The sequence below is a fragment of the Xyrauchen texanus genome, chromosome 2 (genome assembly GCF_025860055.1).
Source record: "Xyrauchen texanus isolate HMW12.3.18 chromosome 2, RBS_HiC_50CHRs, whole genome shotgun sequence".
NCBI lineage: Eukaryota > Metazoa > Chordata > Actinopteri > Cypriniformes > Catostomidae > Xyrauchen > Xyrauchen texanus.
In genome coordinates, this window is record NC_068277.1 from 32,518,325 (window position 1) to 32,535,867 (window position 17,543).

The following is a 17,543-nucleotide window of genomic DNA, read 5'->3' on the forward strand; positions in this document are numbered from 1 at the left end:
CAGGCGGGGCGCGGGCGCACTGGATGGGTGGCGCCACGGCATGATGTGCGAAATTGCCTCCGTCTGCTTCCTCACCGCCAAGAACTGCTGGGCAAAGTCGTCGATGGTGTCGCCGAAGAGGCTGAGCTGGGAGACCGGGGCATTGAGAAACTTAGCTTTGTCAATGTCGAGCATCTCAACCATGTTCAGCCAAAGGTGGCGCTCCTGGACCACGAGGGTGGCCATCACCCCCCCGAGTGCCTGCACCGTAACCTTTATGGCCCTGAGAGCAAGGTCGGTAGCAGAGCGCAGTTCCTGCTGCACATCGGGATCAGGACTACCCAGGTGCAGATCTTTAAGTGCCTTGGCTTGATGGACCTGCAGAAGAGCCATGGTATGCAGGGCGGAGGCGGCCTGTTCAGCGGCGCTGTAGGCTTTGGAGGTCAGAGATGACGTCATCCTACAGGCCTTGGAGGGGAGTACCGGGTGGTCCCGCCAGGTAGCGGCGTTCTCTGGGCACAGATGGATTGCTACCACCCTATCCACCTGGGGGACTTCCGTGTATCCATGGACCGCCCCGCCATCAAGGGTAGTGAGAGCGTACAAGCGAGCAGGTCGGTTACAGGCAGTAAAAGGTGCCCTCTATGACCGCTTCAGCTCGTCATGCGCTTCTGGGAAGAATGACTGGGAGCGGCGCCGGGCCCCGAGGTACCAATCATCGAGCCGTGAAGACTGTGGGGAGGAGGGAGGGTTCCAATCCAAATCCACGCTCACGGCCGCCCGGGAAAGCATGTCGGTCATCTAAGCATCTGCCTCAGATTGGGCGGGCTGGCCTGAAGGCAGCAGCCCAATCGAGTCTTCTGTGTCAGACACCTGAATGCTCACCGATGCAGCGGTGACATCATCATCCAAGCCCGGGGGCTCGAGGGAGAGCGCCAGCTGGCCATGCGGCGAGTCGCGCTCATCCCGAGCCCGGACAGAAGCACACGTTTAAAAAAGTAAAGTTTAAAATTGAACAAAAGCACACACATCCAATGGCACAAAGCTCAATTTGGATGCCTGACCAAAAATAAGAAGTAGTATAAAAAGAGAGAGAGAAAAGCTGCTTACTTTACTCTCTTTTATTTAATTATGAAAACAGGACCATGGTATTACAATTTGATTTTTGAGAAAACACTGTTATACCATGTTTTTTGCAGACTGGTCAGAAAGGGTATGTTGACTTTTCTCAGAGACTATTTAGCAGAGACAACTTCTATTAAAGCTTCTATTGAAGTATGTGGGGGGGCCTGGGTAGCTCAGCAAGTAAATACACTGACTACCACACCTGGAGTCGCAAGTTCGAATCCAGGGTGTGCTGAGGCTTCCTAAGCAACCAATTGGCCCAATTGCTAGGGGTGGTTCAGTCATGTTGGGGTAACCTCCTTCTGGTTGCTGTAATTTGTGGTTCTCACTCACGGTGGAGCACGTGTAGTGTTGTGCATGGATGCCGTGGAGAATAGTGAGAAGCCTTCACACGTGCCACTCCACGGTAACACACTCAACAAGCCATTTCAGAATATGCATGAATTGACGGTCTCAGACATGGAGGCAACTGAGATTTGTCCTCCGCCACCCAGTTAGAGGCAAGTCACTATTGGGCATTCCAAATTGGGGAGAAAAGGGGACAAAATCACAAAAAAAACAAAACTGAAGTATGTAATTTCTGCAACTTTAGTACCATCGAACGGAATTGCAAAAAACCCCCACTGCTTTCAAAACAGATTTCCGAGTACACCCCTCGTCTGCTATTGTTCAAACAGTCAGATAGCCCCACCTCCAGCTCAAGCCATTGGTTTATTAATGTCGGGGTGTCGCTCAAAACAAATTCAGGAATTTTTATAGCACCACGGAGACACAGTGTTAACAGCTTTCCAAAACATTTACCTATGAATGGCTGACTTATTTTTGTCTCTGCATATTAAGCTGGGATATAAGTATTTTGACACTGGAAAAGTTACATACCTCAGCTTTAAAATGAATGGGAGGATTTGGAGTCATCCAGAGTTGTCTCTCACTCCATGATCGCTCCGATTACTACTACACCTACATTACTAGTAGTAGTCAACTGTGGCCTCCAGGTCAAATCCAGCCTGCAAATCACTTTTATTTGGCCCTATGACTGATTTTGATAAAATCCTGTCCGAAACATCTGAGTGCTCTCTGCACAAAATTCAGTGGTGAGTTATACAACACTCAGCATGACCGGTTGTCAGAAGTGAATATGTAGCAAAAATAAAAATAATGTAATCACTTGTAGACTTGTAATACTAGAAAGCATTTTTAAAAGACTTATTGACAAGACACAGCATTAGTAAAAGTTTCTCAAAGTTATCTTTTAAAACAGTAGCCTGCTGTGGCAGTAAATCTTTGGTACTAAATGATAAGCATACCATATTCATGTACCACGGTATTTACACAAATCCAAAAAACATGTAAAGATACCTTTTAGTACTTTTCATGTTTTCATACAAGGTTAGTGCTTTGAAATCTTTTCGGTTAGAAAATGTTTTTGGTGTTCAATAGCTGAGCATGCAGATGTTAAACTGTAAAACTAAAGACCTTCATCCTTTTTGGGGGTTGGGGGGGTAAATCTCAAGTGGGGCATAACTTATTATCCATTCACAACTCTGTGCAGAGCAAGAGGAATGCTGTGTATGGGTGGTCAATTAGTTTGCAATTTCAGCTGTGACCAACTGGCTTACACTTGCAAAGACACATAGGACCCTTTCCATTCAACAAGCCACGCCATCTCCAAAGTCAGACTGAGTGTGTTTGTTTGTGTGCGTGTGGTAGAGAGGGAAAGAGCTTTGTGATGGGCTTCCAGCTCAGAGCCCCCCCAAAAATAAGATTCTTAGTTTTCTGTTTAAATCATGGGCCTCAAAACAGCTGGATCTGGCTATAATTTTCCATTGCTTACACTTATTTTTGTGTAAGCATTTCTGTGTATTATAAAGTCAGTTCATGAATTGTACATATTCACTACATCTCATGTCAAAAATGTATATTAGAATTCTAATAAGTAATAGTATTTATTTATTATTATTATATAATATGGACATTTATGGAAATTGCTTTATATAGTAAGTATCAGTAGGAATATTAGTAATATTACTATTTTAAAAGTAGAAAAAGAAAAACAATAGCAGTAACAGTAGTAGTTAATGCAATGGCTATTTCAAACATTTGTTTATTTAAGCAAAATGAAATGAGCAAGAGTGAGATATGGCCCTACATCAGCACTGCTCTGATTCGGCCACAGGACGAGTGCCGTAGGATGCTCATTTTGGTGATATGCATCCTATTTTCTCAGTGAAAAAATAGTTCAAGTGGGGATATTCCTCCTATTCCACGGTAGCCGGTTTGCCATTTTTAACAGTACGTCCTCTGTGTGTGGAAACTCCTGTAAGAGCACCTTGAGTTTGTGTAATTAATCAGTCTGTTGTGTCTCTCTTCAGTGATGAGCCTTAATGCAGAAATTGTTTGTTTAAAGCTATTTTCTAGCTTTAGTAGTGTAGTAGTAATACGAGTGATCACAGAGTGCTGTTGAATGTAAACACTGACTGACTCATTTCACCAACTCATAACATACATCATAACCTCACAAAAATGGTCTTTTGCCTCTACCTGCTGGCTAAAATATGTAATGTCACAACATTAAACGTAGAGACAGATAGCTCTTAACATCTGCACTGCTCTTACACTTTAGTTTAGAACAGCACGAACACAAGCGGAGTGATACATATACAGTGAAGCATCCGAGTGCTGACGTTCTGAGACATCAGTATTCATGGAACATCTCACATCCAATCAGATTCGAGGACAACTAACTGTTGTATGTAATTAACATAAACATATTTTCTGTCTAGCCTCTATTATTCCCATTTCATCCCTTAAGGCAATTGATTTCTTTCTATTCCTCCACTGTTTCTGAAGGTAAAAGGCATCAGTGGGCTCTGTTCTTCCAGGCTGCTGTGGTGACAGCGAGAGAGATGTAGCACAATGTCATCAGTCCAACAGGGGCACAGCAACTGCTGCTCCCACGGCCCAAAGAAATACCTCTCTGGCCTTTAGAGAGCACGGCAGCATGTGTCTCTAAGTCTAACTCTGTGCTCAAGCCCATGTGAATTCCTCAACATATGCTCAAATATACACCGATGAGCTCCACAGCTGCTCTTTAAGAGATTTACATCATAGAAGAGCAGGCAAAGCCGTGAGCTCACAGTTCCTATTAACATCTCATGTTTACTGATGCATCCCATTAGAGCAGGAGAACACATTTTTATTTATTTATTACAGGAAATGTGGTCTCACTGATGTGCATGTTATGGGACAGTATGCATTTACTGTGGAAAATCCTCCTGTAGTCCATGATTGAGAGTAACCAGTACCATGGAATCAGTCGTTTATTTCGAACCTGTTTTCCATTCTCAATAATGACTAAAGTTATTGGATCAAACTGATCCTGGAGCAGTGTGAGGTTATTATCTCAAAATGGTGGGTGTTCTGACAGAAACTCAAATGCGCATTATGTAGCATTCACCACCAGAGGGCATCACAACACATATTCTTGCACATTAAGTGTTCCTGTGCTGTTGTCATACCGGATAAACTAGTATTTCCAGTTAGAAAATGTAAGCACAAACAACAATATTTGTCTTTTACATCAGTTTATTACTAAAATATTTTTTTTCTGTTGGGTTTGTTTTATTTATAGCTGGCATATTGTTTGTATAAAGAGCAGACAGATGAGTGTATGTTTCAGGAGATTTCATTTAGCCAAAGCGGACACGGCGAATTGAGCCAACAGTGCTGTTTTGGGCACCCCAGTCAGAGAAGTTGTTGTAGTCCTTCTTTTCAAGGACGTAGTGTGCTCCTCTGTAGTTAGGCTCCTGGTACACCACCCAGCTGTGGTCACAGAGAAAGAAAGGAGGAGCAGTCAGTCACTGATGTAAGAATAACTCTTGCACAGATATGCACAAAAAATTGAGTTTATATAGAACACACTGGCATAAGTAAGCTTGTACTCACGTTCCGCCCATTACTCTGATAGAGGATGCTCTGTTAAGGCTGTGACGGCTCATCAGATTGGGGATGTCATCATGGAGCTCTGTCTTCTTGCCAGAGAAACCGGCCCTCTCAAACAGCTGTGCATGAGAAGTGTTGTTGTCCTAGCCCACCAAACAAAAACAAAAAGAGGTGAAACATTTACATTGGATATAGATATGTTCATAGATATACATGATTTTCTCAAATATCAGGAATTGGGAACATGCCAGTCACATATGTCAGAAAATTTGCTACCGGTAGAAATTTCACAGATTGTCAAGACTTTTTTTGTTTTTTATGTGATTGAAGTTGAGAATGGTGCCTTTTAATTTCTTTAGTATTATTAAATACAATATGTGTTTATGGCTCACTTGTTTCACAGCACGAACAGATGAGATGTGGTCACTCTGAGCACACCACTTTTCAGTACAGTTGTACTCCCCCCTTTCAGACATGTCCCACAGGTACTGACGCCCTCGGAAGTTCTCATGTTCATATCCAACCCATCTACACATGAACACACACAGTTGAAAATCTAAGAACAGTTGAAATCTAAAGCGTTCTTGAGTGGGCTTGAATTTGCAAAATGTCATTATATGGAAAAATAAATTATTGAGTAAATTTTTGTATAGTTTGAAATCAATGTGAAGTAATTATTAATGTTAAATTTATCAATGTTAAAGTTGCCACCCTAGGCGTAAATGCACCACCATGTAAAGTTCTCAGTTACCAATGTCATTGTAAAAATACAGTGAGTCATGATTCATTTATTCCGATAATGAAAGCGGCCAATTGCAGGGGATTATTGAGGGTGTAAAAAGCAAATAATATTCGGCTACTCATATGATCTCAACGTGGCAGAGCTCATGAATGTGCACCCAGCTTCATATGTAAAATAAGGAAGCTTTTTCATTGTAAGACTGATATGATTAGTCTTCATCTTGTCATTTTTAACACACACACACACACACACACACACACACACACACACACACACACACATATATATATAATTCTACTAGTAATATTTCTTTCTGTATGAAAGTTTAGCACTAAACAAAAAATGATAAAATACTGAGTGCAACTTTAAATAAGGTGTTCTGTGTTGTGAGACAAAACTGATATGAACTCACGCTCCACTCTCAACCTGCACAGAGTTGCATTTGTCAGGAAAGTTTTTCTCACTCAACTTCTGACAGTCAGAGCTCAGGTCCAGTCGTCGACCAGCAAAATTCCTCTGCTCGAAAAGGGTCACCTGACAAAACACAAAGCAATATCACGTAACACTTGAGTATATGCCATTTTTGGTTTCATTAAAAAAATTTTATTAAGACAATGTGATTTAAAAGAAAATCAAAAGTTTTGAGCATAAACTAGACTCTGAACTAAAGAAATAATTACTTTTTCTTGTACTATATAATACTTTCCTAATGGCTTTCCCAAGAGCACCATTAGACTGTTTAAGGAGCAAAACTCAAAATGAACAGTCTTAACCAATAAAGTAGCAAACAGAGAATACAAAATTCCTTAAAACTTAAATGCAGTTAATCAGCACCAAATTCCCTGCAGGAGGTATTACTGTAAGAAACAAGCTCTCACCCTCCCACTAGACCCGTAGAAGGCACGTTGGAGCACAGACCCCAGCTTGCTATGGAAAATAGTAAAAATACTCTTAGTACATTTTTCCACAGAGAACACAGGAACATTTTTACAATCAAGCAAATTTCTATAAATATGGCATGAAAGAGGCCAGTAAATTGGCCGTATGAACTGTTTGGAGTGGATGTTTTTCTTTCCAACAGAATGATCAAACATTAAAATTAAAGTTTAATTTTCCTTGTTCCATAAAAGTAAATGCATGTGGAACAAATTGAAACAAAACAGTATGTTAGTTTTCACTCTGTTTCAGGGCTGTCCTAACCGTATGAATGTAATCTGAAATACACATTCATTCCCTTTACCAAATCTGACGTTGGTCTGAATTTTAACACTTTCAAATGACTTATATCTGCAATGATAAATACAGTCCTCCTATAGGAGGTGTAGATTTGGTTGAAAAACTCAAACCAGAATATTTGGTGATGATTCCCTTTCCAAATGCACTGCTAACATACCTGGTTTGTTGGGCTAGTCCGGGGACTTTAGTAAAGATGTTCATGTCAGCTCGTGGTGGCCACTAATTTGGTCCTTAAATACAGCATGTACATAGAAACAGGGAGTGCTAGAATGCTCATATTCTCTCTGCTGCTCTCTCTGTAGTATTCCCTGTATTGATATGCTAAACACATACAGTATGCTATGTTTTTGTCAAACCCTTTAGCTATACGTGCAAACAGAATCTCAAATGGACTACATATACAAAAGCAAACACACATACATTCATACAACATGCAAGAGAAGACACATGATATGCACATGATAAAAGAATATACATTGAACAATTCTGCCTTTTCACATTCACAAGCATAACAGCATACAGACACACATACAGTTAAAGAAAGTGCAGTGCCAACACTTTTTGAAACAATTCAGCATTTCTTCACAGTTCGATTACAATGCATTTTGCATGCTGTAACTGTATTCATGTTTGAATTGAGGCAGCTACAGAAAATTGTTTGAAAGCATGTCTCACTCACAACGAAGGTTTCTGTGGACACAGAGCCACACATGTACTTTGAGGCGATCTATGTAGTTGTAACCAACTATGGGTTTATATAATATTGGTCTGATTAAAATAGTTTACTTATCATGTAAAGATTATCTCTGTTTATAAAAAAGGAAAATGTGCTAGAAACAGGTTGCATATGAATTATATCTGCATTTTCTTAACTAACTGTAGACTGTCACTCACTGTAACATTTAAGAACTATAATAAACATTACATACATTACAAATACATTCGTAAATTATCTTCTGGGAGTGAAATATCTCTGAAATGTTTTGTTGAAACTCAAGATACACAAGGTAATTTACATAAGAGAAATGTGTCCATACTTTATTAGTAAGTATACAGAATTGGTAAAGAAATGCTGTTGGTTGGAGTAACGTAAACATTTTGACCTTTTTTTCTTATATTATAAACTTGTAGTGGCCCCACCAGGGTCAAAATACAAATGGATCACACTAACCATCATTAACTTTGCTTACAGTGTCAAATCTCCAATTCTATAAAACATGATAGGAGCAGCACTTTTCCCCTCTCCGCCCATTGAATTTGAATAGGAGGTATTTGGTCTGTGTGTGGGCCACACAGCTCCTGAATGGAGCTTGAATCAACTAGATGCTTCGATGCTGTTTTTTGCCCGTGGCACAGTGGCACTGGGCAGCTTTGTGAGGTTGACTGAAGTCCAGTCAAGACAATTGTGAGGCCTGGAGCAGGTATACATGTATATGTGCTTGAGTGCAAACCTAGATGAAGAGAGAGAGGGTGAGAGGAGGGAGAGAGAGACAAGAGACTGGGCAAATCTGCTTGTTCCTGCAACTAGAAGGGAGCGATTTTATCATCTTCTCATCCTCTCTCCTTCAGACCGAAACTTAAATCTCCTCTCTTCAGGATAACATTTTTTGAGATGTCTTTTATATTGGCAGCTCTTGACAAACTGGCTTTTTTTTTGTCTCTGATATCATTTTGTGTCAGTCTGTCTTATAGCTGGCTTAAATGAGCACTAACTTCTGTGTTTGAAAAATGTATTCACTTTTTTTTGCATTTTTGGCTGATTGCATGTGAATTGAGAGAGCTTTTTATTTTGGGATGCACCTTTGATCTGCATCGGCTCTGAATACTTTGGAAGTTGACCACTCTAAGTATGCTTCTGCTTTTAGAAATGGCAAAAAAGAATGTAAAAATAAAGTTTATGTATTTTCACTATTTAAGAATATACATAACAAAAAAAATAACTCTAAAATATTGTGATTTGCTGTTTGAGCAGAATGAACTATTGGGTCCATAAGATCTTCAGAGGTGATTCAGTTTTACCTTTGTGAACGTAAGTAAAGTGAGTCGGTTTTATCTGTGCAGGTATAACTGGTGAAAAATGGACCCCTATGAAAATAAGAGGATGGCACAACACAGTGTGTTGAGGGTATGTCAGATTCTGCTGTTGGCACTGTGCATCTGTGCAAGTGAAGATTTTGATTGGACCAAAAATGAAAAGGGATCATTTTACTATGGCACATTTCCTTCAGGTAAAAAAAACAATCTGTATATCTACTGTATATCTATCTGTAGTAAACTATTAAGTGACTGCGCAGAAAGAATATGCTTAAAAAAAGTTGAGGTGTAGTCTATCCGGTCTAAATTAAAATAGTACAGTGTGTATGCATGAATTTTCAGGATTCTCTTGGGGCGCTGGCAGCTCAGCATATCAAACAGAAGGAGCATGGGACAGAGATGGAAAAGGAAAGAGCATCTGGGATGTGTTTTCCCATAAGAAAGGGAACATTCACCTGAATGACACGGGTGACTCATCCTGTGAAGGCTACTACAAAGTCAAGGTACTATGATTTACTGATGACATGAATTTTGTAAGAGTAAGCTTGGGTTCTAAGATAGTTTTTCAATGTATGTTTTAGGATGATATCTCACTGATGAAAGACATGAAGCTGAACCACTATCTCTTTTCCATCTCCTGGCCAAGGATTCTGCCCAGTGGCATTAAGAGTAATTAAAATGATTAGTGGCACAATTAATCAAATATTTATCTTGTAATATCTTACAAAAGCCATTACCTAAACGTTTCTCTGATTATCTTTTAGCTGAATACATTAATGAGAAAGGGATAGAGCACTATGGTAACCTGATTAATATGCTTCTGGAGAACAGGATCACACCAATTGTGACGCTCTACCACTGGGACTTACCACAGGTAAAATACAATTCCCACAGGAAATGACAATGACACTGAATTGTCTCAAACTCAGAAATTAGTTTGGTAGAGTAAACAACTATTTGAAAAACTATGGATAACTTATTTTTTTAATTGTGTGCAGGTTCTGGAGGAGAAATATGGAGGTTGGCAAAATGCAAGCATGGTCAACTACTTTAATAATTTTGCCAACCTGTGCTTTGAGAGATTTGGCAACCGAGTCAAACACTGGATCACCTTCAACAATCCTTGGGTAAGAACTGTAAAAAATAAAAAATTAATTATCCACTTTTACAAATGTCCAGTCAACAAATTAATTTTAATGCAAATGCAATTGCTCATTATTGACTTTGTCATAGTCAGTTTAATTATCATCTGGTTTAAAAAGCAATGTCAAACTATCCTTCTGAAAAGACCAGAATTAATTTTCATGTGAATTAATGTTGGTTTAGTGCTTGTCTAGACATGCTATTTACCAGCAAAACATATCTGGTTAAAGGGATAGTTCACCCAAAAAATGGAATTCTCTTAACATTTACTCACCCTCATACTATCTTAGGTGTGTATGACTGTCTGTCTTCTACTGAACACAAACAATGTTTTTCAGAAGAATATTTCAGCTCTGTAGGTCCAAACAATGCAAGTGAACAGTGATCAGGCCTTTGAAGCTCCAAAAACATAATCCATAATACTCCAGTTGTTTAATCAATGTCTTCTGAAGTGATCCAGTTGGTTGCAGGTGAAAACAGACCAAAATACATGTACATCTTTACAGCAGTCCCTATGATTTCAAGATTAAGCTCTGCATTTGCATCAAGCACTATGAAGTGTAATTGAGCTTGAAATCATGATTGTGCCCAGAGACTGCAATGGCAAGATCTACAGTAGACTGAAAAATGTGTTATATTTTGGTATGTTCTCATCCAAAATCAACTGGATCACTTCAGAAGACATTGATTAAACAACTGGAGTCTGATGGATTACTTTTATGCTGACTTTATCTCCTTTTTGGCGCTTTAAAGGCCTGATCACTGTTCACTTGCATTGTGAGGATCTACAGAGCTGAGATATTCTTCTAAAAATCTTTGTTTGTGTTTGTTCAGCAGAAGAAAGAAAGTCATACACATCTTAAATGGCATGAAGATATAAATGAAGATGAGAGAATTTTTATTTTCTAATGAACTATCCCATTAAAATAGCTAAAAAGCCTGGTGGGAACATCAGCACCCCATGCTGGTGACTAGCTATGCTGGTCCTATGTTTCAAGTAAAGATCCCATGTTTAAAGTCTGTTGCAGTAGAGGGTTATGAAACTGGGGAACATGCTCCTGGACTGAAGCTGAGAGGTACTGGAGCCTATAATGCTGCCCACAATATCATTAAGGTAATCAAATAATCAAAAAGCTCACAATAGCCATACTGACCTACAAATTCCACTTATTAATATGCTAATTTATCAATGAAATCCACTGGCATTTGCTGTAGTATAATTCAAACATAAACTGAGATAAATTGTCACTCATTTACAGCATATCTGTTATACTAACAGGCTCATGCTAAAGTCTGGCACACATATGATGCCCAGTGGCGAAACAAGCAGAAAGGTAGACAAACAAGATATTCAACTCAGCTTTTGCTATTTCATAGTAAACAGTTTCCAATCTGGTATAAGTGTTTGTTCAATTTCAGGTATGGTGGGCATCTCACTGTCTGCTGACTGGGGAGAACCAGTAGATGTCACCAACAAACAAGATATAGATGCTGCTGAAAGATATGTTCAGTTCTACCTGGGATGGTTTGCCACGCCACTCTTTAATGGAGACTATCCGCAAGTAATGAAAGACTACATAGGCAAGTAGCAAACCACAAATAAATTCAAACCCAAGCAAACTAAAATATATTGCACTGCCTTTACGTACAACAAGTAGGTTGTATGCTGAACAGCCATTGGCATGCTCATTTAGTTGGAGTGGTAGCCAACTGAAAAATGTATATTGTTCTGTTTTATTTCTGCAGGTAGAAAGAGTGCCCAGCAAGGCCTGAGTAGCTCTCGTCTGCCTATTTTCAGCCCTCAGGAGAAAAGTTATATCAGAGGCACCTGTGACTTTCTGGGCATCGGCCACTTCACTACTCGCTACATCACACAGAAGAATTTCCCCCTCAACCATGGCAGCAGCTACTTTACTGACCGTGACCTTGCTGACCTGGTGGACCCACGCTGGCCTGACCCTGGATCAGAGTGGCTCTACTCTGTGCCATGGGGCTTCCGCCGTCTGCTCAACTTTGTGAAGGTATTACAGGGAATTCATCACTGTGTCTGCAACAAACAAAAAAAGTCTGGGCAAGTTGAAAAGTTTTTGGTAAAATAACTTAGTAATAACTATTTCTAAAATGTGGCCAGCAGTCTGACCGAGAATGGAAAATTTTGGCCTTCTCTGGCAAATCTCTGTTTTATTCTTAGACACAGTATGGAGACCACATGATATACGTGACAGGAAATGGCGTATCGGAGAAGATGATGTGCACAGATCTTTGTGATGACTGGAGAATGCAGTACTTCAGGGAGTATGTCAACGAAATGCTCAAAGGTCAGAATCAAATTAAGAAATCTATGGCTTATAACATTAAATGTTTTATTTAATAATATAACCTGATTCACAGTTGGAAAATATTTACAACATGCAAAGCCGATTTACTGAGCTTGATTTTTTTTTTTTTACTATTGCCAACACGGAAATCTGATAATATGGCCATATATGAACATATTTAATATACTTGTATATATATATATATATATTAGTTAATATATTTGAGCAAATATTTGTTTAATATAATTTCACAAGTATTCTGAAAAATATACTGTATGTATATATTTTGAGACATATGTTGGATGTATGTACAAATATGGTAATTTTTCATATCAGTGAACACCATAAATAAACATATATTTCATACACTCACTGGGCACTTTATTAGTAACACTATGGTCTTAATAAAGTGCCAGACGTGGTCTTCTGCTGTTGTAGCTCATCCGCCTCAAGATTCAAAGTGTTGTGCATTCTGAGATTTTATACTGGTCACTACAATCGTACAGAGTGATTATCTGAGTTACCGCAGACTTTCTGTCAGCTTGAACCAGTCTGACCATTCTTCTTTGACCTCTCTCATCAGCAAGGTGTTTCTGTCCGCAGAACTGCAGCTCAATGGATGTTTCATGTTTATCGCACCATTCTGAGTAAATTCTTGAGCAGTTTTTCCAACCATTGTGCCGAAAGATTGTCAGGTGTTCCGTTGAAATTTAGAATATTCCAAAAAAATAAATCAGGGCTCCAGACTGCGACTAATTTTGCGATAAAACTTAGCAAGAGGTCGTGTTAGTGCGATTACAAATTTGCTCAACTCTGTGATTGTGCGCTGTTGTTTTTTTGTTACGCATGAGAAATGTCAAACGTTCCAAACGCGAAAGGAACGCGTTCTACCGGGATCAGTCAGCGCGGTTCAATGGACAGATCAACTCAGAGTCATGCATCTACACGTGGACCGGTCTCGAGCGCACAGCCGCGCTGATCATCATAAACAGCACTGCGACAATTACAGGCGGGGTCGTGCATTCGGCAGTGATTATTTGTTTAAAACCTCTATGAAAGCCCATAATATGTCGATGATTAAACTAGTTAAACATTTTATTAAACGGCCCCAACATTTTAAAAAGCATTGAAAAGAAATAAAGGAAAAATCTGCACCATGAATTGACAGAAATTGTAAAGCTTTCAGTCCACACATTACAGATATTACAAAATATTGACCATGAACTTATCAATTTGACGGGATAGTGACGGAATGCAATGTTATTGCTGTATGTGTTTTTCTTATGACAAATTCCATAATTTGTTTTATGGTTACTTACTGCTAATCATGGTTTTATTTTTACTTTCTATGAGCTTACTGTTGCAAATACCACAGTTAAAATTATATGGATACAATAGAACTTTCCTTCTGTGAAAAATCTTTTCTAATGCCCTTTGGCATTCATTCAACACTCAAATATGTTAGTCTGGCGCCCTGTAAATGAATAGCCTACATACAAATAAAAAATAAATACAAAATTTGATTTGTGGTGGCATTGCATGAATTCATTTCCCAGAACAAATCTACAAATTTGAAAAGATGCAAATTTGTTGTTGTTTGTTATTACCCAATTAGTGCTCTTGTCAGCTTTGTCCTGATTATATAGCGTACATGACTTGTATGTCATTGCCGAATTTTAAGCATTACGAGTAGGCTAAACATGCCACAAACATGAACAAGTTCTTGAAAAGGAAAAATACTGACAATGGTTATGTGAGATAGAGATGTGCCGTGGGATTTTTTTTATTTTTAAAAAGTGTGCTGTGACAGGAAAAAAAAGGTTGGGAAACACTGCTCAAGAGACTGTTGTGTGTGAAAATCCCAGGAGATCAGCAGTTACAGAAATACTCAAACCAGCACGTCTGGCACCTTCAATCATCCACTGTCCAAATCACCAAATGATTTTATGCATTGCACTGATGCCACACCATTGGCTGATTAGATAATGGAATGAATAATTAGGTGTACAGATGTTCTTATAAAATGATCAGTGAGTGTATTCTGTGTTTTGCATGTATTCCCGTATATCAGATTTCTGTGTTGGTGGGTAAGACCATGTGACTGCATGAGGACTTCTGCATTTTTAGTCCCTAAAAAATGCAAAAAGGCCTAACCCAAAGCTCATTGCTCTTCATCTCTTTGTTAAATAAACCCTATGCAAATACTAAGTGAAACCTCTTTTTGTTTTTTTATTCAGCGGTTAAAGATGGAGTGAATGTGAAAGGTTACACGGCTTGGTCATTGCTGGACAAGTTTGAATGGGATGAAGGCTACTCTGAGAGATTTGGCCTGTACTATGTGGACTTTGGAGGCAAAAATAAACCACGCTACCCAAAAGCTTCAGTTCAGTATTACAAACGCATCATCAGCTCTAATGGTTTCCCCAATCAAAGAGAGGTATGGCTTTGTAATTAGGCAGTGATATGAACAAATCCATATTTTTATGACTTTAGCAAGACATTAAAACATTACTCTGTTTTGTGATTAAAAGTATAAAAAGATAGTTCACCCAAAAATGAAAATTCTCTCGTAATTTACTTATCCGTAAGACATCCGAGATGTGAATAACTTCCTTCTGCTGAACACAAGCAAAGATTTTTCAAAGGATATTTCAGCTCTGTAGGTCCTCACAATGGAAGTGAATGGTGACCAGAACTTTGAAGCTCCAAAAGTAAATAATGGCAGCATATCCATAAGACTCCAGTGGTTAAATCCATATCTTCAGAAGTGATATGAAAAGGTGTGGGTGAGAAACAGATATTCCAGTCCTTTTTTACTATCAATCTCAGATTTTACTTCACTTCTTCTTTTGTTTTTGGTGATTTACATTCTTCGTGCATATCGCCACATACTGGGCAGGGAGAAAGGTTCTTAAATATGAATCTGTTTTCACTCATATTGCTTCAGAAGATATAGATTTAACTACTGGAGTCTTGTGGTTTAACTTCATACTGCCATTATATATATGTGCTCAAATTTTTGGTACCATTCACTTGCATTGTGAGGACCTGCAGAGCTTAAATATTCTTCTAAAAATCTTAATTTGTGTTCTGCAGAAGATAGAAAGTCATAGAAAGATAGTTTTTTGGGAGAACTATCCATTTCAGAGTCAAAACATCTTATTATAAACTTACACTCACCGGCTACTTTATTAGGAACACCTGTACATCTACTTATTCATGCGATTATCTAATCAGCCAATCATGTGGCAGCTATGTAATAAATAACGCATGTATGGGTCAGGAGCTTCAGTTAATTTTCACATCAACAATCAGAATGGGGAAAAATGTGATCTCAGTGATTTGGACTGTGGTATGATTGTTGTGCCAGATGGGCTGGGTTGAGTATTTCTCACCCGATTTTACCCTTCCGGGTACCACTACTGTCAGCTTATCAAGCTTCGTTTCCCTGCATGTTTCGCTCAGTGCTCCCGATGGCCAGTCCGCCCCTAATCAGCCCCAAAGTGCATCGGCCCACCGGGACAATGCCCGGTATGCCAGATTACCAGTTCAGCCCTGACTGTAGCCTTTCTTTCAACTCATCTGGCCATTCTCCGCTGACCTCTCTCATCAACAAGGCATTTCCTTCCGCAGAACTGCAGCTCATTGGATGTTTCTTGTTTTCTGCACCATTCTCTATACACTCTAGAGACTGCTGTGTGTGAAAACCAGGAGGTCAGGAGAAACAGAAATACTCAAACAAGCCATCTGACTCCAACAATCATGCCATGGTCAAAGTCACTAAGATCAAATTTTTTCCCAATTCTGATGGTTGGAGTGAACATTAACTGAAGCTCCTGACCCGTATCTGCGTGATTTATATGTTACACTCCTGTCACACAATTGGCTGATTAGATAATCGCATGAATAAGAAGGTATACAGGTGTACCTAATAAATTAGTAGGTAAGTGAAAGTCTCAGTTTATGTAATTTTATGTTGTTAAGTTTTATGTATAATGTTTACCACAGATTGAAAGCTGGAAAAGAAAGTCAATGGAAACATGCATCTCAAGTAACCAGCTCCTTGCGGCAGGTTAGTGAACAGTCGCTAACTTCACACACCACTGGGCAGCATAACCAGCTGTGATCTAGCTGGGGCAAATAAAAGAAAACTCTGTCTCAAATTACATTGTATACATGTAATCAAGAGCAATATACAGAGAAGGGAAAATTATGATTCTAACAGGAATTTTCTTTTGTTTGCCCTTCCAGCTAGAAGAAAATCCAAGGAAAACAAGGAACATGCAGGCTTGCCAAAGGTTTGGCCTGTGCATGATGAAGTTTAGGTACAGGATTGACATGTTGGTATTCTGGGGGTTGGTATTTTCTGTTTCACACAACTTTATGCTTTACCTGAACATATCCCATATTCGATTTCACTGATGTGCTTGTATTTTCCCCCCCAGATCCACTGATCAGCCACATGGAGATGGTCACAGAGATTGTTGTCCCCACTGTGTGCACTTTCTGCATTCTCCTCAGTGCGGTTTTGCTCATGTTTTTGCTGAGAACACGAATATAAATTGAACGCTTCACAGCTAATCGACTAAATTTTTTCACATGATGTGTCCACAGCATTTCTCGTTTTCTTATTATTTAGATATTTCTTATTATTTAAATATACTATTATTAAATAATTGACATGCAGAGACTACATGTTTACATGTCATATCAAATAAAGAAATGGTCCAAATGTGCATCTGTGTTGAATTGTTGGACCATCTAAACATCTCAGCTCAAATTACTCAAGAGGATAAATTGAGATTTGGGTGTCTGATATGAGGAGAGAAAGTTTCAGAAAGTTTTTAAAAGCAATATTATAATCATATTAGCAATGATGTTTGTAGCCTATTTGTGACAAAAACACAAGACAAATTAAATATGATCATAAATGTGTTGGTAAAACATCTCCAATCCTTTTTGAGTCCTCAAACTACTAATGAACACATTGCATATAAGATAAACATGTACGAGAGCTATGCTTT

General features: G+C 39.0%; 2 protein-coding genes across 5 annotated transcripts; one reads left to right on the plus strand and one right to left on the minus strand.

Annotated features, from left to right (window-relative positions):
• Positions 1-4,656: 4,656 nt before the first annotated feature.
• LOC127658936 (gamma-crystallin N-A-like) lies at positions 4,657-7,284 on the minus strand. The gene is made up of 6 exons (XM_052148520.1): positions 7,182-7,284; positions 6,667-6,715; positions 6,201-6,322; positions 5,439-5,574; positions 5,050-5,189; positions 4,657-4,926 (listed from the first exon to the last, which is right to left on the minus strand). Exons 1-6 carry the CDS (start codon positions 7,223-7,225, stop codon positions 4,794-4,796), a joined length of 624 nt encoding a protein of 207 aa, XP_052004480.1. The 5' UTR covers positions 7,226-7,284; the 3' UTR covers positions 4,657-4,793.
• Positions 7,285-8,296: 1,012 nt separating this feature from the next.
• On the plus strand, positions 8,297-17,382 carry LOC127658899 (lactase-like protein). 4 transcript variants are annotated; one of them, XM_052148482.1, is made up of 15 exons: positions 8,469-8,871; positions 9,086-9,252; positions 9,401-9,561; positions 9,640-9,727; positions 9,823-9,932; positions 10,057-10,185; positions 11,220-11,315; positions 11,481-11,535; positions 11,621-11,786; positions 11,952-12,222; positions 12,393-12,519; positions 14,757-14,956; positions 16,528-16,591; positions 16,771-16,844; positions 16,965-17,379. In XM_052148482.1, exons 2-14 carry the CDS (start codon positions 9,102-9,104, stop codon positions 16,842-16,844), a joined length of 1,692 nt encoding a protein of 563 aa, XP_052004442.1. In that variant the 5' UTR covers positions 8,469-8,871; positions 9,086-9,101; the 3' UTR covers positions 16,965-17,379. The 4 variants fall into 4 exon arrangements, with proteins under 4 accessions (XP_052004425.1, XP_052004442.1, XP_052004433.1 ...); XM_052148473.1 differs by having other exon boundaries at positions 16,771-16,874; positions 16,965-17,377; XM_052148465.1 differs by lacking the exons at positions 8,469-8,871; positions 16,771-16,844 and adding an exon at positions 8,297-8,445 and having other exon boundaries at positions 16,965-17,382.
• Positions 17,383-17,543: the final 161 nt, after the last annotated feature.

Excerpts from the sequence above, each read along its gene's own strand:
- LOC127658899 (XM_052148465.1), top strand. The coding sequence starts at position 9,102 with ATGGACCCCTATGAAAATAAGAGGATGGCACAACACAGTGTGTTGAGG. Across the intron at positions 9,728-9,822 it reads TCTGCCCAGTGGCATTAAGA|CTGAATACATTAATGAGAAA; the intron begins GTAATTAAAATG and ends ATTATCTTTTAG. Across the intron at positions 16,592-16,964 it reads TAACCAGCTCCTTGCGGCAG|ATCCACTGATCAGCCACATG; the intron begins GTTAGTGAACAG and ends TTTCCCCCCCAG.
- LOC127658936 (XM_052148520.1), bottom strand. The coding sequence starts at position 7,225 with ATGAACATCTTTACTAAAGTCCCCGGACTAGCCCAACAAACCAG. Across the intron at positions 6,716-7,181 it reads GGACTAGCCCAACAAACCAG|CAAGCTGGGGTCTGTGCTCC; the intron begins GTATGTTAGCAG and ends TATTTTCCATAG. Across the intron at positions 5,190-5,438 it reads CTGTTCGTGCTGTGAAACAA|GACAACAACACTTCTCATGC; the intron begins GTGAGCCATAAA and ends TTGGTGGGCTAG.